Here is a 22,903-nt window from a genome sequence, read left to right on the forward strand (position 1 = left end):
TGCAACTCGTCTTGCCCCAGACTGTAGGGTATTCAAAGGAATTCTCCTTGCAAGGAAACCTTTAGAAGTGATTATCCCATGACATGGTCTGAGTTTGTTTTTTCCAGCTTCTGAATCTTGCAATGGTCTGCCCCTGATTAGCCTTTGGAGGACTTGCCCCAGATGGACTGAGTTTTTGAAGTGTTTTTCCTCCCTGATCAACCAATGCTTGGAGATTTGCCTTATACTGATTACTTCTTATGTCAATATGATCAGAAGATGCCATGCCCCTGATTTATGAGATGGTCTTGATTCGTATCAGCACCAAAGATCAAGTGCCTCTTGAATTGCCCCTTGTTGGAATTTTCTCGATGTCAAGTACTGACTGACAATTAAGAATTGTTATTCAAAAAATGGTGATTTTAATGCAACAGCTATGCAAGTTTTGGAAAAACAATCATTCATTTGGAGTGTTATGGTAGTGTGTGGCGAGTGGATCATGTGTCCAATCGCGGTGCTTGATTTAGCTAGTGTGTGAGTGATATAGTGAGAAGAGAATATTAGCAAATCTTTAGGAGTCAGTTTACTCAACCTTGCTATAGTATGCTTTCGGAACAAACCTTACTTCAATTAGGTCTTTTGAAGGTTGTAACGTGGCTTGGTTCATGGTTATTTGAAACAAAAGGATATAAGGCTCAAAGTTTATTTTAACCCACCCCTTCTTCATGATGATCTCCAATCCTACGTTCAGTTATCTCACACACATTCGTCTTTTGAAGGTGTAAGGATAAAGATGGTGATTCAAGGTCTCTTGGAATGGCAGCCACCTTATTTCGTTTTTTGGATGTCGGTGACCCTTTGATTTTGGTATGGTGGTCACTGAATCTTGTTTTTGTTTTGTTGAGGATTTTCATTGCCTCTTTTGATTTTTGTTTTGATCCTTAACTTTTGCATGGACCGCTTTGTTTGAAGCTTTAATCCATCAGGATTGCCCCTGTTTTTGCCTAAGTCTCCTTTCAGGGTGTTGGACTTAGCGGGCTCTTTCTTTGATTTGATTTTTTTGAAATTGTGACTGCCGAGTCACTGAAGAACAAACCGACATAGATTTGGATTTATATGGTTCCTTCGACACTTCAGGATGTGCGTGAAGTATATCATGTGATTGGTCCTTGCATGGGATATTTCACCTTTGTAATTTGAATGTGTAGTTAGATCAACTGAACACTATCCTGCCCCAGGTTAAGTGTAAGGGTTGTTTAGATCCGAAAGAAACTCCTATTTCTAGGCTCGAAGTGGTTGATTAGGGATTAACTCCTTATCTCTCCAGTGTTTAGGGATTTGAAACAATGCCTGTACATCATCAGCAAGGTTTTATCCGAAAGCATACGATCAGTAATTATGAGTATTTTGTTTTCGTCATCCTCCTTCCAACATTTACTAACAATAGTGTGATAAAAGAAAGTGAGGTGAAAAAGTATGTGTTTGTGATTTGCAAATGTGATAATATGAAAGATTGTTTCAAAGCATGCATAATTATCCCATTAATAAGACCAAATACAAACAACAATGTTCAAAGCGTACAGTACTTAAACAAACAAGATCAAATTACAAGAATGCAAAATGGTAAAAATGGCATAATGATTGCCTTCATTCAAAGCAACGGGACTTCGTTTCTTGACTCTTTGTTGGGAGTTGTTCTGTTTGTTCAGGCTGGTGAGAGGCTTTATCTTCGAGTTTCACTCGACTCTGCATGCGCCGGCATGGGATTGGTTGCAACATTTGGCCTAACTGGCGTAAATGTAACTGCCTTACTATCAATCAGGTCCTGGACCTTGTGCTTGAAAGCCTTGCAATTCTCCACTGTGTGCCCTGGGGCACCCATGTGATACTCGCAGTGAGCATTGGCATCGTAACCTGGTGGGTAAGGTGGAGTTGCAGGTGTTAGCTCCTTTAAAACAATTGATCCATCCTTTAGCAGGTAGGGAAGGATCTTGCTGTATGGTGCAGGCAAAGGATCGAAATGTCTTTCTGGCCTCCTTGCCCTCTGTTGGTTGGGTTGACGTTGTGGTGGAGCACGTTGCTGTTGATTCTGATGTTGTTGCTGATAAGCTGGCTTTTGATAAGGCTGCTGATATTGTTGTTGATAGGGTTGCTGATATGGTGGTGGGATGACAGCGGCAACCTGATGATAAGGCATAGGAGCATACGGACGTGCCATATATCCTCCTCCTTCCATTATGGCATTGGTCTGCCCTTCTGGCTTCTTTGGGAGATTAGGATATGGTTTCTTCATCCCACCTGAAGCACTGGCGGCGTAAGGTAGCTTTCCTTTTCTGATCTGACTTTCAATTCGTTCTCCCACAGAGACAACCTCAGCAAAAGTTGGGAAGCTGGATCCTACCATCTTCTCCATGTATTGGGTATGCAGAGTTCCCATAAACATGTCAATTAGCTCTTTGTCAAGGAGAGGAGGTTGGACACGAGCTGCTAGCTCTCTCCACCGCTGAGCGTATTCCTTGAATGACTCGTTGTTGCGTTGAGTCATGTCTTGCAGCTGTGTGCGGTTGGGTGCTAGATCAGTATTGTACTGGTAATGCCTAAGGAAGGCTTCAGCGAGATCTCTCCAAGATTGGACCTGGCCTCTCTCTAGCTGCATATACCACTCCAAAGATGCCCCACTGAGACTATCTTGGAAGTAATGAATCAGGAGTTGATCATTACCTATGTGGGCAGCCATCTTGCGGCAGTAAGCTCTGAGGTGAGTTCTCGGGCAACTAATCCCTTTGTACTTGTCAAAGTCCGGGACTTTGAATTTTTGCGGAATCACCAAGCCTGGTACCAAGCACATGTCGACAGCGTCCAAACCGGGAGTAGTGTGAACCTCCAAGGACTTGAATTTCTCTTCCAAAGCATGAAGTCTCTCAACAGCTGGGTCCGGGAGATCTCCAACAGCAGGTTTGGCAGGTTGTGGCATGAAGAAGGCTTCATATGGATCTTCATCACCTATCACAGATCCGTGTCGAGCAGATACAGTAGAATGCTCGTGGGGTTTTATATTGTCCATTGGGATCGAAATAGGGGTCGGTCCTCCTCTAGGCTGGGCAAGATTACCATTAAGGTCAGTCTCTCCAGGGATGCTAAGCGATGGTGATCCAAATTGAGCAGCAATTCTTCTGGCTTCGGCGTTAGTCTCGGCATCCTTCTCCTTCTGGGCTAAGAGCAACATGGTCTCAAGTAAATGATCCATCTTAGCCTGTATGGAGTCAATGTCTGTCCTCATCGAAACTTGGTTGGCTTCAAGCTGTTCGAGTGTCATCTTGTAGTTGCGGCGTGTCTCGTACCGGTGTCGAGTAGTCAGCGTTTACTGGACAAAGGGTAGAATATGGTGTAAGCTTTTATTTCTGGAAGATGATATGCAATGCATGCTGATGATATGCAAATGCATGAAATTCTGCCATGTTTTTCGGAAAGGAATACAGACTCAAGATCATTCATATGTCGAGTACAGAAGTATGGATTTCTCTGATTACTAGAAATTCCCAAAGGTAGGTTCTAAAGTTATGTTTTCAAGGAAGGAACTTAGACTCACGGATCAAGTTCAAAAACTTCCTCGCAATGGTGGGCTAGCCACATCGTGATAGGAGTTCTGAAATGATCTAATCTAAGTGGGATTCTCGTATTGTACGAACAGGGTGTAGACCCTTCGGTTCAATACTACATAATCACCGATCATGAAAACAAAACTTGGGTTTAAGGCGAGGTTCCTAGAGTCACGGATCGTATTTAGAACCTCCTCACAATAATGGGCTAGCCACATTGTGATGGAAACTCCAAACAGATCTACTCTAGGTGGAGTCTTCGTATTGTCCCAATGAGGTGTACACCCCCCGGTTCAATACTACACAACTCCGGGTTCTAAGTTTTTACTCGAAGCTCGGGTATGGAGCTTATCTCACAACATACATCAAACCCCATATCAAAGTATCAAGGCAAATTATATACAACACAATCAGAATAAAATACAGAGAAATAAATATGGAAGAAAAGAATATCTTCCAACAATCATAGCAAAATCAGACTAAGTTAGGCTAGACTCTCTCTTGCTTGGAGCAGGGTCCCCAGCAGAGTCGCCAGTCTGTCGCACCTCAAAAATGATGATAATGCGATCCCTCGCGATAGGACGCGGAAAAAATGTTGTTCGTAACAGAGTCGCCACCGAACTTTATTTATTCCAATGAAGGAATAGGAAAATATCGAGAAAACCTTTATAGATAAGAATAATGGTCGTCGCAACCATATTCTGGTTCGGGAGTCGATTACGCAAGGGGAAGGTATTAGCACCCCTTACGTCCGTTGTACTCAACGGGAACCTCTTAGTCTGATTTTGCTACTTGACTGTTAATTGACTGTTTATCTGTTTGCTTTGAGTGATTAGAGTTGATGATAGATATGGATGAAGACCTCAGGAGGGGGAAATGGGAGGTTTTTTTTTATTAGTGTGCTCGCGAAGATACAGCAATCTCCTGCCTACGTATCCTTATGGTGCAATAAGGAAATCAGAGCATTCGTAGTTCGGGCTACTACGAATATTTGGTGTGTTTTGTTTTGATGAACGACTGTGTAGGTCGGCGTTCTAACGGCTAAACGCTGGCGTTGTCTACTCTCGGGGGAGGCTCTAGCACTGGTTTGTTATGCGCATTAGAAAGGATTGACAGTGTTCTTTTTGAAAGGGTTTTGGTCACGCGGGGGTGACAAGTTGAATTGATGTGTCAAATGTTTTGATTGGTTTCGATCGCTCGGGGGCGAGAAATTAGATTTAATGTTGGAGATGTTTTTGGAAGAACGACGAGAGATTGAGCAATGTGGTGTACACCAATCGTCCAATTCTTCCGAGGAATAATAAGGCGTACGCCTTCTAGTCCCTTTTCGTTCGAATTATTTTGAAAGTTTGTTTGTGGATGTTGAATATGCACGGTAGTGAGGCGTACGCCTCCTACTTGCTTATTCAAAGAATAATGAGGCGTACGCCCCTTATTCCTTTATCCAAGTTTATTTAACGTGTTTTAGTCGGAAGTCGATAATTTGTGCAATATGGCGTACGCCAATTATCCAAATAATCGAGAGATGGTGAGGCGAACGCCTACCATCCTTTATCATCCGAGGTTTGATTTATGAAAAGAAATGTTCTTAGATTTCGTATTTGTTTTGCGAGAATAGTTTGAATTTGAATTGGTAGGTTTGGATTTGGTAGGTCGATGATTTGAGCAATGTGGCGTACGCCAACTATTCAAATAATCAAGGAATGGTGAGGCGTACGCCTCCCATTCTCTATTGAAGTTGTATAGTTTATTTTGTAAAATTGTGTTTGATATGAAATGTGATTTGAAATTATACGATTGCGGTTTTGAATTGATGACGAAAACTCGAGCAATGTGGCGTACGCCAATTATTCGAATAATCGAAAGATAATGAGGCGTACGCCTCCTATCCTTATATTAACGGAAATTTAGAATTAAATGTATTTGGGATTTGTAGAAATAATTTGAAATAGTATGATTTGGAAAATAATTTGAATTTAGAAGTTATATTTGATTTTTAAAAAGTGATTTGGGTTTTAATTTTGATTACGAAAATTCGAGCAATGTGGCGTACGCCAATTGTTCGAATAATCAAAAGATAATGAGGCGTACGCCTCCTATCCTTAATTATCGGAGATTTAGAATCATATTAATTTGGACAAATGACTTAAATTGTTATGGTTTGGAAATAATTTGAATTAGGAATTTATAATTGATTTTGAAAAGTGATTTGAAATTGTGTGATTTAAGATTTAATCGGGTGACAAGAACTCGAGCAATATGGCGTACGCCAATTATTCAAGTGCTTGAGAAATAGTGAAGCGTACGCTTCCTATCTCCTTTTCATCCCAAATTTAAATTAATAAAAATCTTAAGGAGTTATATTGATTTGAGAAGGATTTGAATTTTAACCTTTTGTAGAGTTTTAATTGAGAGTAGGACCAATATTATATCAAAGCAATTTAATTATATTAGCAAAAATGGTTTGTGTAACGACTTGGAAATTATTCTAAAATAATTAGAACTGCTAAGTTAAATGTAATTTCAACATGGCAACGATTTTTGAAAAGAGATAAAAACAAATGAAATCCTAACATAATTATTAATAACATTATCCTCCATGAAAAAGAATTAAATTTTTTTTATAGTTTTTTTTATAAAGAACAAACAAAACAAAACAAAAAAACTAATTATCCTTCTTGAAAACTAAATGGCTAGGCTTATCATGATAACCTGTTGATCATTTTTATTCTAACATAAATTTTTCATAACTTTAAATTGATAAGTTACAAAAAAAACAGCATGGAATAAGCCTACCACTGCAATGACCCGAAATTAACATGATTAAACTGCCATCACATGTATGTGTTGAAACGAGGGCAGTTGGAAAATTGATATTTCTAGATTACATGTCCATAGTCAAAGCCGGAAAATAATAAAACAGAGTGAAGGAAAAGAAGATACGACAAAGCATGTGACGGAATGGAAATTTCTTGACAGGTAGCTTAAATATCTCTAATATATTAATCTCTTGAGAAGTGAAACAAAATCATATGAAACACCATATCCACACTTTGAACAGATACAATAGAAACAAGTTTATGATGGGAACCACAATGAGTGAAGGCTACAAGTAATATTCTGTAATAAATTAAATAAGCAACAACACGATCAAATTATGTTATCGAAAATGCACTAGAAGAGAAATCATTGTATACAACCAAATCAACATATACATAATCAAAAGATAAAAATAACAACTACAGCAAACAATACCAAATCAAGGCGGATACCATGCAAACCGTCATCGTAAAGTCGAACCGACGTTGAAGCTAAGGATAAAAATCTGGTTTAAAATGTAATAAGCTTAAACAGCAACAACTCAATGTATTATTTACAATATCTCTTGGATCCCATAATATGATAATTGCAATAAATCACCAACCACAAATTTGACCCTTTTTATTTTGAAGATACAACTGATAACAATAAACAAGTAAAGAAACAATGAGAACAGCCACAAAACGGAGAAGGAAACCTTAACATTCTTTGTACTTTCAACCGAAATTCAACCTTAATACTCAACACCATAGACACAAGCTAGAAATTCCAGCTTTTTTCAAAAAAGTGAAAAGATTTTGCCAAGCTTTGGACATAGTAATTAGCAGCAACAGATTGTATACATTCGAGTCGAAAATATAAACACAAACTATAATCTATGCACAACCACGGTTTATTCGCATAACTATTCGGTGTCGAAAGTAATGTAAATCCAACTCACTTGTACAGCCATGGAATTGACTCACAAGTTTCAAAACCAAACAAAGTAGTAGATACCCATAAATATTCCCAAATGCAAAACACCACAAGGTTCATATGCCAAATAAAAATTGCAATTTAACAGAGAAGGAAAACCATCAACAAGACTGCCTGATCTGAACCAAAATCATACGAACTTATACACTAAAATAATCAACAACAATAAAAAAAATAGCTATTGCAATGTCACTGTACTTTTTAATGCTCATGACAAGTTTGACATTATGCTTGTTTGGGTATACCTGTGTACAGAAAATCACGAGTGCAGCACCAATGCGGCGTAACCGACTTGTCGTTCCCGTCCTGAACCTTGATTTGAACTTGGCAGTAACTTGCCTCGTCTGCTAGTGTCGAAAACTTTTATGAGTTTAGGATACTCTTTTCGAACCAAAGTTGTCGACAACTATAAACAGCTTGCAACTCAACAGATGATGGACCTTTCGCTGGGTTTAATGGCGAAATGAGGGTTTCATCGGTCGGAAATGGGTTTGCTTTGAAGTGTTGGGTTAACGATGAGGTTTCACCGGTGGTTGATGGCGGTGAAAAAAAAGGGTTAGCGGCAACGGCGGTGGTGAATGGTGATGGGTCGGAAGGAGACGATGGAGACGAGGGTTCTTCGTGAGGGGTTAACGGCGGCTATGGTTTTGGAAGTGGAGTGAAGGATTTTTGAGAGAGAGATGTGAGTGAGTGAAATAATTGTGGTGGCTAGGGTTCAAAGAGGATTCTGAGAGAAGATCCGTAAGAGAGAGAGATCGTCAATGAATTTATTGTGAGTGGAGAGGAAGAAAAGTTTGATTAATTTTCTCCTTTCTCTCTTTTTTGCGTGTGCAGTAGAGAGATAGAGCATTTGGGGGATTGCGTGGATTTGAATGAGGGTAGGTAGTGGTAGCTGTTATTGTGAGTGGGATTTGTGAGGGGAGAGAAATGTGAGAGAAAGAGACGTTGGGAGAGAGATAGAGTCTATGAGTGAGAGTGCAGTGATAGGTGGCTGCGTGAGAGAGATAGATTTGAGGAAATAGGTGAGTTTTTACCAACTGTAAAAAAAAGTCTAGTCAATGTTGGCTATTATTATTATTATTATTATTATTTATTTTATTTTATTTTTTTTAAAAGGATCCAATGTCAAAAATATATTATTTTTATTATTAAAGAAAATAAGTATATTAGAAATTCATTATCCAATATTCAAATTAAGTATATAGAAAAAAAATTCTAATTAATTAATTTGGATATTTGGATAAAGAAAAATAAAATAAAATAACTGATTAGGAGTAAAAGTCAGGCGAAAATTTGTTTTAAAAATTAAATCGGACGCACCAAAATGATCAACACAAAATATACTTATTGAAAAAAATACAGCGTTTCCTCAAATTCTGAAATAAATTTGCACCGGTTAAAAGGCTCAGACGGATCAAAATGCTACCGAAATAGTCGCTGAAAAATACAACGAGCACACTAGGTTAAACTACGTGAACCGTAGATTAATAATACTGGTGTCTGTAATTTTAAATTTGAAACTTTTTACCTGCTGATTTTTGCACATTCTTGAGAAATGATTCAACCGATTTGTCTGTATTTTCAATAAATTTATCCTGACTGATATTTCAGGTATTATTCATGATGCAATGTATGTCATGCTATGCATATGATGCAAAAATGAAACTGAAATTAATTTTAGAAAAATTAAAATAAGCCCGGACAAAATTGGGGTATGACACCACAGTTTCTCTTTTTCCACCATCACGAGACCCCTGCCCCTGGTTGGAGACACCATCCAGGTTAACACCGCTGTTTGCTGCTGAAGCCCGCTCGAGCTTTTCAACCTTATCTGCCAGAGCCTTCTGACCAATTGCAAAGCCTTGCATGATGTTGATCAGTTCACTCATCTTGTCTTTCAGCTCGAGGATGTCAGCGTTTGGGAGTTCCATCAGTCTGGGAGTATTGCGCCTGGTGTAATATCTGTGAGGGCGTGTTGAGTGCAAAGGTACGACTCTGCGAGCACGAGCAATGATTCCTGCAAAACAGCAAACAGGTTAATATGCATGAGTGCAACGTCTGTCCATATGAGGAAGATTCCGTCCTTCGATTCTGGTTTCATCGAGACAGATGATATTTTGACATCCATATTCTGAAATTCAAGATGTCTCTCAACCAGATTCTCAATCAATAATACTCCCCATATGGCTAAACGTGAGTTTGGTGTAGATGAATGCAAAATGAGAATGATGCAGATGTATGCAATGCATTGGGCCATCCTCCAAGTCATCTGATCATCTGTTGCTCTGAAGCCTGATCTCTGAACTGATCATAACCATATGAGGAAACAAGTAACCACCAATCCGACCCACGGGTTCCGAAATAAACGGAAGACAGATACATCATCATCATCATCACTGGTCTCTGAGCAGACACACCATCACCATCTGAATCGGCCCAGGGAATCCGAAATAAACGAATCCCCACTGATAAATATCTCGGCCCGGGGAATCCTGAAATAAACGGATCCCCACTGATAAATATCTCGGCCCGGGGAATCCTGAAATAAACGGATCCCCACTGATAAATAACTCGGCCCGGGGAATCCTGAAATAAACGGATCCCCACTGATAAATAACTCGGCCCGGGGAATCCTGAAATAAACGGATCCCTACTGATAAATCTCGGACAGCACTCCGGCGTCACAGCAACAACTGACCATAAATCCGACTTATAAATAGGTCTCTGAATCACAGAACCAAAAGTCACCATCTGAGTCCATCTGAATGAATCACCCTCCCCTCACAGGTAATTTCTAATCAGGTCATCCTAAGGCGGACAATAGTCTCGACAATCGGGCGGAGATACTCAATGGGTTTGCCCTTGCGGGTGTGCCATTGTAGCTCCCTTAAGATCGTCTAAACCAAAGATCCGGGAAATGATCGGTCATCAGAGTCAACAGCCCAAAAGAGATAACCCAACCAAAGTGGAGAACCCCACTGGAAGAGCACTTCTCAGATGAACCTCGTCCGACTTGTGGTATGTCACGTCGCAACAATATGCCCAACCGACACATGAGCGACATGAGACCACACTAATCCTAGGTGTACACTCGGGCCTGGGTTTTAGCCCCGTTCAGAACACCCACCCCAAAGTAACAGAACCACCTGCAGAGGAAGATGGCAACATGACAGTAATGATGCATGCACGTATTTAATGCAAGTATATAAACAATGGTTAGTATAATAAATGCAATAAATAACACATACAAGCAACCTAAACCTATACTAAAGCGCTAGAAGAGACTCGCTTAGGGACCATGGACCAGCATAGGTCTACATCGTGCATTCCCCAGCAGAGTCGCCAGCTGTCGCATCCTGCGAAAAATCAACCGGCGAGACTCAAAAATAAAAACACACAGAGCCGCCACTGCGCGTTATTTATCCCAAGATAGGGAAAGGAAACGCTCAGAGAAACCTGGAAAGACATGGTCTCGCGACCAGAGAGAAAGGGTAAGGGAGTCGGTTACGCGAGGGGAAGGTATTAGCACCCCTCACGTCCGTCGTACTCGACGGGATCCACGTCCTAGAATAAAGAATAGGTTGCTAAACATCACACACACACACGGGGAACGCAGGTGGGGTTAAGAGGAACGAGCTCGATAAGGTATCGCACCTTATGCCTACATATCTTGTCTGGAACAAGAATCAGAGCCTCTGTAGTTCGGCTTACGCACGCCAAACAACACAAAACATACAAACAAGCAAGGGTGGCAAACGTGGAGCCCGACAACCACTGGATGGAATTACGTCGGCATCCGAACCAAAACACACTCAAAAGGGCAAACATGGAGCCCGACTGCCAATCACTGGACTTACGTCGGCATCCGAACCAAAACACAATCAGATAACAAGTAAACACACGCAAAAAAGAAAAAGGTTGCCCGGAGTGGTCTCGCACGACCACCTGCCTACATACCTCGTCTGGAACGAGGATCAGGGCGATGTAGTTCCCCTGAAAGGGACTAAATTGCTAACCAGAAACCGGGGAAAGATACACAACTAGGGAGCTGAGACTCGAGCCTAATGTTGTCATGCATCGTTAACCCTAAGTTCGGTTTTCTATCCTACTTGCATAAGCAAACTAACCTAACCAGGAAAGAAGCTAGCACACAAGCATACAATCATATATCATCAAATAAGAACAGGTATCTCAAACAAGCATGTCAATCAGATATCCACATAACACGCACTATAGCCAAACAAGGGGGCTCAATCAATCAGGTTTGACTGCCTAAGCAATCGTCTGTACAGGCTGTGTTTTGCTCTTAACCTTGCCATTACGAGGCTAAGGTGAAGCAGATGAAAGGATGAAGTGAGGATCAGACCTCACAGCTCTTATCCCTAACCAGGGAGAGCTGACAAATGAGCATGGGTCCAGAATAGGGGAACCCTTTTATACTCGATGACTCTGACACAACAGATCTTGGGCTTTTGATCTCAATGCTACAACCATGTAATGGGAGCAAGGAGAAGACTCAACTGAATAATGGGGGACAGGTTGCTTGTCCCTACCTTCCACCAATTGCCTTACTTGAAGGGCTTTTCCTGCTTGGGCTTGAAAAATAAACATACACAATCATTGCCTCTTAAGGAGGACTTCAGACATTTATTTGCCCGGCCCGGTAACAGCCGGGTCTCCAGACTACATGAAGTCAAGAGGACTTACCTCAATGCAAATTGCTTATGCAAAGCAAAGCAAAGCAATAGTTCACAAGGAACTGAGCAACTAAAGTACCTGGAAACAATCAAACTCAGTCAGTATTCAATCAGACAAATTGTACAGCAGACAATCAAACAGTTTAAACAATACAACACAAAGCAAGCTCAAGGCTTAAGCCCAAGCTCCAACACCTACAAAACAATGTTATGTTAGTGTACAAACATCCACAACATCAATTAACATCAACTTGTATCATTCTCCATGTACATTGCTTTTTTGATCCTGAAAAATCAAGCAAATATTAGCAACTAGACCACTAGGCCAAGCCTAGGGTCCAAAAGCAAGAAAAAATCTAAAACAGCAAGGTATCCACCATCCAACATCAAATTAACATCAAACAAGAGCAAACATCATCGGTCTCATGTTTATATCATCCATCATATTCAATTCATGCACAAAACAATCCATATGAGGTCAAATGAACCACCAAGCATACAAACAGAAGTATTGCATTCAAAACCATACCAAAATAAATCCAAAAATTCTCAAATTAAATACACCTAAACAGGGGTCAATCAAGGTCTACCATGTCAAATTTGAGCTCAATTGGGCAAATGGAACCATGTCAACGAAAATCAACAAAAACAGACACAATTTCATGCTCCAATTCACACCATCAATGCATACATCCACTTCAAAAATTCATATCTCATTGGAAACTAAAAAGAAATGGATGAGACCAAAACAGGGAGGTCCTAACATGTGTCTAGTTCATGCATATCAAATTTCATGGCCATACAATACAATATGAAGATTTCCCAATCAATCTACCAACATGTATCACATGAGCTTGCAATTTCAACAACCAGAAATGAAAAATCAAGATTAAATTGAAAATACAGTGAAAAATCCTACAAAAATTCATCAAGCATCCTAACATGTCAACAAGTCATCATGCAAAATTTCAGCCAATTCCAACATGCATAGGTCATCCAATTAAATTCAACAAGTTGACATCAAGAGGTGTGACACAAATTGTCACACCTAAGTTCCAGAATTTGCTGCTCTCTAACCAGGTATCAAAAATTCATGAAATTTACATATAAATAATCCTCAATGAGTCAAGAACCACCACAAAAATTTTCAGCCATTTATTTTATGATATGAGTATTTCATGATCAAATTGCCAAAATGTATCAAAATGTGACACACATTAGAAAACCCTAGGTCAAATAAAATATTTGCCAAGCACAACTTTGACCAATAGGTCAAAAAAAACCTACACTCAACAAGGAAGCTATAGAAAAAATCCTCACATTTTTAGGAATTTCCTACTATTTTTGGTGAATTTTTGAATGTCACATGAATTTTTAACAATTAAACAAATTAATTAAAAAAACACAGTGGCAGTTTTGTAATTTTTTTTGGCGCGGGCGGGAAACGCCATTTTCAAATTTTCAAATGGCAATTTGGATCAAACACTCCTTTTCATCGTCTTCCACAAGCAGAATTTTCCAGAAATTTCAAAAACGGATGAACATCGAATCTTAACGAAAATTGGCATGCTTATAACCGTTGAACTCGTCTTCTCAAGCACATTCCAAATATCCAATCTATTCGTCCTAACTGTTCCTCTATCACACGAATCAAGCAACCTAGGGTTTATGTTCATACTTTCAAATCGCGATTTCTCACACTACAGGTAATCATTTTCTAAACCACAAACAGCATCAAAACCTACATTTCATGATCTTTCTAACGCCTATAATTATGAAGCATTTGGTGATGATCGATTTTTGAGTTACCTGGAAATGGCAGTGGAATTCTCGTGGCTTTTGTGCTCAATTCACGAAAACAGCAACAGTAGAGGGATAGAGAAGGTGAATGCTATGCTCCGTTTCAATTTCTTCCACTCCTAGTGTCCACAATCCGGATTTGCCATGGATGATGAGGTTTTGAACAGTCACGATTTTGTGATCTTTGGATGATGAAGCATGAAAACAGATGGAGTAGAGGTTTAGGTGAGTTCAAATCAAAAACAATTTCGAAAAAAGGTTGAGAAATGGTGAAGAATTCTTGATTTGAAGATGTTGAGTTCTTGATGAAAATGGAGAGAATGAAGAGTTTCTAGATCTAACTTTGGTAAATGTGATTTTCTGTTATGATTATGAAGTGATTATGAATATATATGGTAGCCTAATCTTCCACTAATCCACTTAATTAACCAAAAGCATTGTTAGTGTAAATGGCAATTTTCAAAGGAGGGGTAAAATTGGAATTTCACCATGACAGCTAGTGCCACCTGTTTTGACAGCACATACACCTTCTAAATATCACATGTGGACTGTAGAAACTTGTCCCATGCTTATTGGTCATGTATTTCTCAAAATCACATGTGGATGCAAAAATGTCCAATTTTCACCATTTCATTTTTCAAACCAAAACTCAAACCATATGCTTTGACCATGAAGTGAATATTCAAACACACTTAAAATGCCATTCCTGAGGTGTTGGAAAAAGTCCCATTCAAAAATTCCAATTATTTTGACATTTGGACGATTTTGCCCCTGGTCCAATTCAGCTGTCCAGTTGAAAAGTGACTTTTTGCCTTGGCCATTTTTGAACAAATCCAATGATGCACCCTCAAAGTACATGTCAAACGGAGTTTGTGCATATAAAGAACTTGCAATTTGGACAAAGTATGTGGTAGTTATGGCCTCCTGATTACGGGTCTTTTCTAAAATTCACTGAGCCATATCTCGCAAACCACACATTGGATTTTCAAGTTCTTGGACTTTTTGGAAAGGTGAGAACAAGATCTACATCTGTCATGTTGAACAATTTTTCATTTGAAGCTTCCTTGGACATCTGTTTTTGAGGTCAAAAACTTTCCATTTTTGGAAACTTCAGCTACAAGTCACTTTCCATTTTTGGCAGTTTTTGTCCTGACTTGATTTTCTTCATTTTTAAGCTTTGAGATGTCATTCAACACTTGTTCCAACATGAATGAAGTGTCTTCAACTCATTTCCACCTCCAAATCCACCAGATCATGTACAGTTGACCACAGTTGACTTTTCATCTGATAGATGAATCTGGCAATGCATAGACCAATTTGAACCCCAATCTCCAACTGAAATGGCTCAAGGGTGAAACCCTAGCCTCAATAATCACCATATAATCACAAAATGAAACTCATAACCACCAGAAACCTCATCTCCTGATCCAGCCCTGATTGGCCCAATACAGCTGATTAGGGTTGACCAGTGGTCAACACCCTAATCTCAAGGAACGTTCTTCAATCTCCTGATGACATCCAACCATGATGATGATGATGTATCAATTCAAACAATATGAAGACCAATACCCTTGGAGAATCATAAAATCCTAATCCACAGCCCAATCCTCAGATGGCCAGTGATCAATCAGTAAAACCCCTAGGCTTGCACTTTGACTTCCTCATCTTCTGATCAAGACTTGAGAGGATAGCTTGCACAATGTAACCACATGATATGCAATATGAAATGCCTAATGCCCTAAAATGATATGCAAAATGTTAATGCTAGTCCCAAGAGAGGAGGGCAAATTTTGAGGTGTTACACCAACCAAGAGCAAAAGATAAACTCTCAATGCGCAAGTTCGATGGTAGTCAACCTGCAAATCATCACATTCGGCATCCTTAACCCACTGTAGATGGTCTTTATAGAGCGTTTTCAAAAAACTAAATCTTGCATGATCACCTCTTGTGTCAGCTGCCTCCTTTGAGGCCTTCTGGGCCAGCCCCCAAATGGGTGACCATCATCTCGCGATCCTTATGTGGCCCAGTGATTTTCCCCTTATGGGAAGATGTTGAGATATGAGACGTCATTCAAGGTGATGGTATCCTGCCTATAGGAAGGTGAAAAAATAACGTCTTTGAATGCTACTTCTCTGCAAAAGCCGCCTGCATGGCATGGTTTATGTTCATGTACGCAACAGAACATAAACTGACAAGATCAAAATAAAGGATAACATCATGAAACCAATAAGCAGTGGGCTAGCCCAACTCCAATATCTTTTTGATGTGGTTTATTGATTTCAAACACGTACGCTCCTATAAAAAGAAAATATCACCACTAGTATCAATTTAATTAGTTGAAAACATATGTATTGCATAAAGAAAATAAATACACCTCTCCTTCCCAAACATGCATAACATCATGGTATGCATAAAGATGAAGTAAAGAGGTGTCAAATGAGCTTCCTGGATAAATCTCTAAAGGGGCATCCATTTCGGCTTCCTCCTGGGATTCATGGGCTTCAGGTTCTGCTGCATCATCTAGGGACTCGTGGCCCCGAGAAGTAGACGCCTGAGAGAGGCGGCTACGAGAAGTATAACCAGATGGTTGGGAACCTCAACACTATTAACCGTCAAACGAGTTATCATCGACCCGTGGCCTCGTGGTATTGGTTGTGGCCCTCTCACGTCGTATCGATGTAGTTTGGGACACACGACCGAACCTAATTCTACCATAATTGTTTTCATCCATTGCACATGTGTTACAAACAGACACATAAAACATGTTAGGACAAATCCACAAAATCAACCAAATTTTAGCATGAGCCAAAATTCGTACCCGCTACTATCTAATGGACCTTAAACAACTAATATATCTAAAACAACTAACTACAAGTCAAAACATAAAAAAAAAAAAAAAGAGTTCTACATTTGCATTTAACAATAACACAAAGTAAAATAAAATAAAAAAGTGAATTCAATAATTTATACTTATCTTTCAAAAATACAATTACAAAGGAAATTTATGTGACGATATGTTGATTTTTTATTTTTGAGATACACTAAATAAAATCAATAATACAAAAATTAAAAACAGAGATTTATCGACTAAACATAATTTTTGTCAAATCTTAATAAGAAAGCAAAAAAAAAAAAAAAAACATTTGAAAATTTACTCAATTGTATAAGCAAAACCTAAAATAAAAGAGAAAGTATTAAAAAGAATATTCAGTGAATAGAAATTTGAAAAACAGAAGGGCGCGTTGTGAGCAGATCCAAAAAACTGCCCGTTACACTTTTCCCCCTATTCATACCTCTTCATCACTTCTTCTTTCTTCTCCAATTCCATTTCTCACAACAACTCTTTCTTCGGTTTCGTAACAAAAAAATGGACAAGTACGAAAAAATCGAGAAAGTAGGAGAAGGAACCTACGGCAAAGTCTACAAAGCCAAAGAAACCTCCACCGGCCAAATCGTCGCCCTCAAAAAAACCCGTCTCGAAATGGACGAAGAAGGTGTTCCCCCAACCGCCCTCCGCGAAGTTTCTCTCCTTCAAATGCTCTCTCAATCTCTCTACATCGTCCGCCTCCTCAACGTCGAACACGTCGATAAAATCCCCAAATCCGGCACCAATTCAACCCCTAAGCCTATTCTCTATCTCGTTTTCGAGTATCTCGACACCGATCTGAAGAAATTCATTGATACTTTTCGTAAAGGAGCGAACCCTAGGCCGTTGCCGAGTTCGCTTGTTCAGAGTTTTCTTTTTCAGCTTTGTAAAGGGGTTGCTCATTGTCATAGTCATGGTGTTCTTCACCGTGATTTGAAGCCACAGAATTTGCTTCTCGATCAGCAGAAAGGGATTTTGAAAATTGCTGATCTTGGTCTTGGGAGGGCTTTTACTGTTCCACTTAAGAGTTATACGCATGAGATTGTTACTCTTTGGTATAGAGCTCCGGAGGTTTTGCTTGGATCTACTACTTACTCTACTGGAGTTGATATCTGGTCTGTTGGATGTATATTTGGTGAGTACTCATTCTCTCCATTTCGATTGTTTTTTTTTTCAGTTGTTGTTGCTGATTTACCATAATTAGGGTTTTGGATCTCGCTAGTGTTGTGGAATAGTTGTACTACATAGTGTAATTTGAACAAATTGTTAGGGTTTTGTGATATGCGGTTTAGTGTTAAAATATGTGGATTTGCGGCAGTGGTGTAGCGGAATTTGAATTAAAAGTTTTGCTTTTTGATCTGCCATTGAAAAACCTTACCCCACTGGGTGCCCTAAGATATTCCATGACTTAGGTTGAGTTGGTTGCCTCCCAAATATGACTTTAGGAATCGAATTGAAGGAACCTAAGTTGGAGGTAAATAACTCGGGTTATTTGCTTGAGGGAGAGTCGTCTGATGATTCTCCTTCGACGGGTTTTGTGATTTGGATACTTTTCTTTCTCTTTAATGATGGAAATGTAATTGTTTGTTTGTTTGTCTATGCAGCTGAAATGGTGAGGAGACAGGCTTTGTTTCCGGGGGATTCTGAATATCAGCAGCTTCTTAACATATTCAAGTAATAAACTCATGTTTTCAATTCTTTTTCTCACTCTCTTATTTACAGAATGTTGCTGTTTGTTGTGATCTATATTTTCTATAGCTTTTGTATAAGATTTGATAAAATGTAAAGTGTCAATTTACACAGAAGGTTGGTTAAGAGTTGAATTGAAAGTTTTTATGTTAACTTAGAGTAGGCCAATTTTTGATAGAATGTCACCCTTGTGGTCTTTTGAGGAAGACAAATATTAATGGTTTGTCAGGTAATATGATTTTTTATAGCATGTTATGAGTTAACCTGTAAAATAAGATTTGGTTGTTATTTCTCTATTTCTTTAAGTGGCTTTGGAATACCGTTATACTCCCCTTAATGTATTCATTTACTGTAAAAATAATAATGAAGATTCTACCACATGATTTAACTGTTTGATTAGTAAGTAAAAGGTTCTGCCACATGGTTCTAATGTGGAAGGTTAACTCCTATTTCAATTTGACGCTGTTAATAAAACTAATAGAAAAGTTTTTTCACATTCTCTTGTGATTTCACTGTTTCAAACTGTTTTTGTATTCACAAGTTTGTCTCATTTTTAATTTCCATTTTCATGTTCTCGGCCATTCTTAATTCAACTGGTGTTTACTTATTACTAATTTCATTTTTAAGGCTTATGGGGACTCCAACAGAGCAGCAATGGCCAGGAGTTAGCTCTTTGCGTGATTGGCATGTGTACCCAAGGTGGGAGCCTCAGAACTTGACAAGAGCTGTGCCCTCTTTGTCACCTGAAGGAGTGGACCTTCTCTCGGTTAGCATTCCCCTCTGATTAATTTTGCTTTCTGTTTCTAAGTTCATAAGCCTCTTGAGAAATTGTTATTTGTGCAAGATACAAATTAACAACCATAATGGATTGTTGCACGAGTATCAGATCTGCATTGAAAAAAAACATCTAATTCAAAAAATGGTTTGTCATAAAAATTGCATTTTAATCAGATGATAACACTGTTATCCAACAAGGGGTGTTCTGCTCATTCTTTTCACTCCAATGTTACTTTTCCCCGCTAAATCAGTTCACAAGTTGATAACCACTCATTTGATGCCATTATCTTAGGCTCTGAAGTTATCCCAACTGAAGTTGCTTTAATAGTGTTATGAAAATTATATTCAATTGTGTGCATACAACAAATATTTCCTATAAATACACAGCATGCCACTTTCACTTTTGCTTTTCAATAATGTGTGTCTCTTCGTTTCCGTCCCATTAAACTTTGGGAGTAATTGTATTCACTTATGCACCTGCAGAAAATGCTCAAGTATAATCCCTGTGAGAGAATATCAGCCAAAGCAGCACTTGATCATCCCTACTTTGACAGTCTTGACAAGTCTCAATATTAATGATTGAAAGGTTAAGCGCAGAGGTGTATGTTAAGCAAAAATATATTGCAGTCAGTGAAAATGAATTCACTACATGGAGTTGAAGGATGTATAAGTTTGATTTTATGTAATATTTCCTCATCGTCTTGGTGATTTAAACAATTACTCTTGGTTAATTTCATAATTGCTCAGTCTCTCTGTAGGACCCTTGTAGAACTTTATGCACCTTTAAAAATGTTATTATCTGTTGAGATTGGAAGTGATTGTTTTTTAGTATGCTATTCACCTTTGTCAATGCATAATATTTTATTGCTTGTACATTTATAGTGTCCTACAAGTGAGGGTGTTTCCTCATTTCACGGGGAAGGAAAAAAGTAAAGGCTACCCTAGGCAGGGTACTTGTTTTATGCCGTTTGCCTTCTTTTCACATGCCATTATTGATCACCTCATCTATGCAGGTTACTTGTGAACTCAATAACTGAATTGCAATTTCAAACACATTTTTAGGTTTTGGGGCTTAGTGTGCTAACATACAATGTCAAGATAAATGCAATTTAAACATCATCAAATTGTCAAATTAAATCTTTAAAATCATTCTGTCAAATTTGGTTGTAAATTGTAATGACTAAAAGGATTCAAGAGATAAATAAATATTGTGATGTTGAAATAATTCATTAATCATAATGAATATCGAAATACAGTTAAACCAATAGAATGCTAGACCTAGGAAAAACCTGGGAAATGACATTCTTATGCTAGTTACCTTGTTATAACTTATAACGCAAGGCAAACATAGCTGCACGTGTATAAATGGTCAGAGTAGAAAAAACTGGATTTTTTCTTGCAGAAACTATGTGCTTAATTCTGCTAAGAATTGTGTCCATATGAGACATATTATAGGAAAGTTCCCTACTTAAATGAAACTGCATTCCTCCACTGCAAATCCAATTTTGGACTGTTTGGCATCATATATTACCCTCTGATTCCTTTGCTGATAATTCCCAATGATGGCCATGTCATTTTCATCAGAAAGACTTGCAAGTGCCAAACAAACTTGTGAAGTATCGTCTTTTACCATATACAGAATACCAGTTGCATCCACATTCAAATCAACATTGTCCTCAAAGTGCATACTTAGGGTAGGTATGCTAACTTCCTCAATACCAGTTAGATTAAAACAGGTATCCAAAATTGAAAGCCCTGGTGCAAAAGGGTAACCAGAAAACTGTTTCAAAAACTCTGTCTTCAAAGCATTATAAACAGATGGTGCTAGTCTAGTGATCACCGTCCCCGAATCAATCAGAACGCCTCCGTTGCCGAAGCTTGTATCTTCTAGAGCCACACCGCCTACATCTATGCCGGTGAGATTGAGTATATAAAAGTTTGATAATTGTGGATTTGAAACCATACTGGTGTAAGCAATTGGAGTAAGGTTCTTGAAAACCGACGACTCGTTACCTATAACTAATGAACCAGAAGCTCCATTTTCTGTTGTTGGTAAACAGTAGGAGAAAACTCCTCCAAATGTAGTATTGGTTTGAGATATCAATGAAAGATTACTTCTTCCTAATCCCATTAGACCCGAAACTCCACCAAATAAACCTTTGTTGTTCCTACCACAACCAAAAACAAAATTACTCACGGAAATACCTCCAAAATTAATGTGCTCAACACCTAACTCTCCATCAGTATATGATCCATCACCATAGTTAACAGCATAGTTACAACTTGATGGATTACTACTTTCACATGCTTCTGTATTTCCTGTAGTAAGTTGAAGATTTTGACATGCTGATGAATTGCATAGTAATGATTTATAGGAAGACGAATTAGAAGGGTTGAATACAGGTCCTTGTTGATTATAACAGGACAAACAAGGATCACATTGAACCCATGTTAAGTCACTTCCCGTATCGATTATCACAGTCATGTTCTGATTACCCAATCCCAATGTCACAATGTAGTTTAAAGTTTCCAAATTTATACCAGAAGCTAATGGAATTTGGATTTCTGAAGATTGTCCTAAGCCATGACTGACCTTTGTTCGAATCCTGTTTTGCATCAAACGAACTCGGAGATTATCTAATATTAACTGTTTCTGAAGCTTTCTGTTCCAGTTAATTTTCCTCTCTGAGCAATAACCTCTATCCTTCATTTCCAGTATAATAGCTCCTTTCTCCTTTCCTGAGAATTTAGATTAAAATGGATATATAACTTCTGAACTGAAACAACTTAAGCAATATTAGAGATTGCAGAATGAAAATTTGTAGTGCAATTTTTTAACAGAAAAAACAATGCAATCTAAATCTAAATAAAATGTTGTGTTTTTTTGTTTGTTTGTGTTTTTCTTATCTGTTTACTTTTGAATAAGGTTGGTGTTCTAACAAAGACTTTGAATGATAAATAAGAAACCAATTATGGGTGTTTTCTTTTAAGGGAAAAAACAATTCTTAGATTCTATTAACAGTAAAAAGGAAAGAACTTTAAGAGATCCAATAAGAAAAAATCCCAGAAATTTAGGGGGGAAAAACAATTTTTTTCAGCTAAACTCACTTGATTCTGGGAGGATGCAACCTTTGGGACCAAATTGGTGTTTCCTCTGCAACATTTGCAGTTTGAAAATCTTCTTCTGTTCAAATTGACAAACCCCATTTGCAATTATGAAGTGAAAGGAAACAAGGAAGAGAAAGAATGAGAAGAAAGGTAAGTTCATAGCTATGTGTTTGTGAAAAGAGTAAGAGAGGAAAATTCAAAGGAAGTAGTAGTAAGAAAGAAGAAACATTGAGAGTGAGAGAGGAAAAAGAGGAGAGATTCTGAGTTTGTGGAATTTGGCATGAGAACAAAAGAGGAAGTGCTGTGTTTGCATACCCCACTGGTGCATGAGGAATTATTGGGGTTTCACGTGCACATATTGAGAAAAAAGAAAAAAAAGATGTCATGTTTTTGGATTTTGGTGTAAGTGGGTTTCAAGGACTTTGGATTTTTCATCATCTTATTATTGGCCTCATGAGCCTTTAAGCCCTCTTAGATTTCTATGGATAAGAACCAACTATCCTTCAAACATTGTTTAGAAGATCGACTAGATTAAGGTCGCCCAATCTGAGTAGTTAGCTATGTGGTACAAACATTTCTGGAAAACGGCGTGT

The 22,903-nt window shown here is 38.5% G+C and overlaps 2 protein-coding genes across 2 annotated transcripts; one reads left to right on the forward strand and one right to left on the reverse strand.

Moving 5' to 3' along the window:
- The first annotated feature begins 17,085 nt into the window (after positions 1 to 17,085).
- LOC127107213 (cyclin-dependent kinase B1-2) lies at positions 17,086 to 20,016 on the forward strand. The gene is made up of 4 exons (XM_051044509.1): positions 17,086 to 17,871; positions 18,341 to 18,410; positions 19,053 to 19,191; positions 19,686 to 20,016. Exons 1-4 carry the CDS (start codon positions 17,238 to 17,240, stop codon positions 19,776 to 19,778), a joined length of 936 nt encoding a protein of 311 aa, XP_050900466.1. The 5' UTR covers positions 17,086 to 17,237; the 3' UTR covers positions 19,779 to 20,016.
- A 392-nt stretch (positions 20,017 to 20,408) lies between these two features.
- LOC127107212 (aspartyl protease family protein At5g10770) lies at positions 20,409 to 22,637 on the reverse strand. The gene is made up of 2 exons (XM_051044508.1): positions 22,311 to 22,637; positions 20,409 to 21,941 (listed from the first exon to the last, which is right to left on the reverse strand). The coding sequence occupies exons 1-2, from the start codon at positions 22,468 to 22,470 to the stop codon at positions 20,671 to 20,673; spliced, it is 1,431 nt and encodes a 476-aa protein (XP_050900465.1). The 5' UTR covers positions 22,471 to 22,637; the 3' UTR covers positions 20,409 to 20,670.
- Positions 22,638 to 22,903: the final 266 nt, after the last annotated feature.

Source organism: Lathyrus oleraceus, chromosome 7 (genome assembly GCF_024323335.1).
Source record: "Lathyrus oleraceus cultivar Zhongwan6 chromosome 7, CAAS_Psat_ZW6_1.0, whole genome shotgun sequence".
Lineage (NCBI taxonomy): Eukaryota > Viridiplantae > Streptophyta > Magnoliopsida > Fabales > Fabaceae > Lathyrus > Lathyrus oleraceus.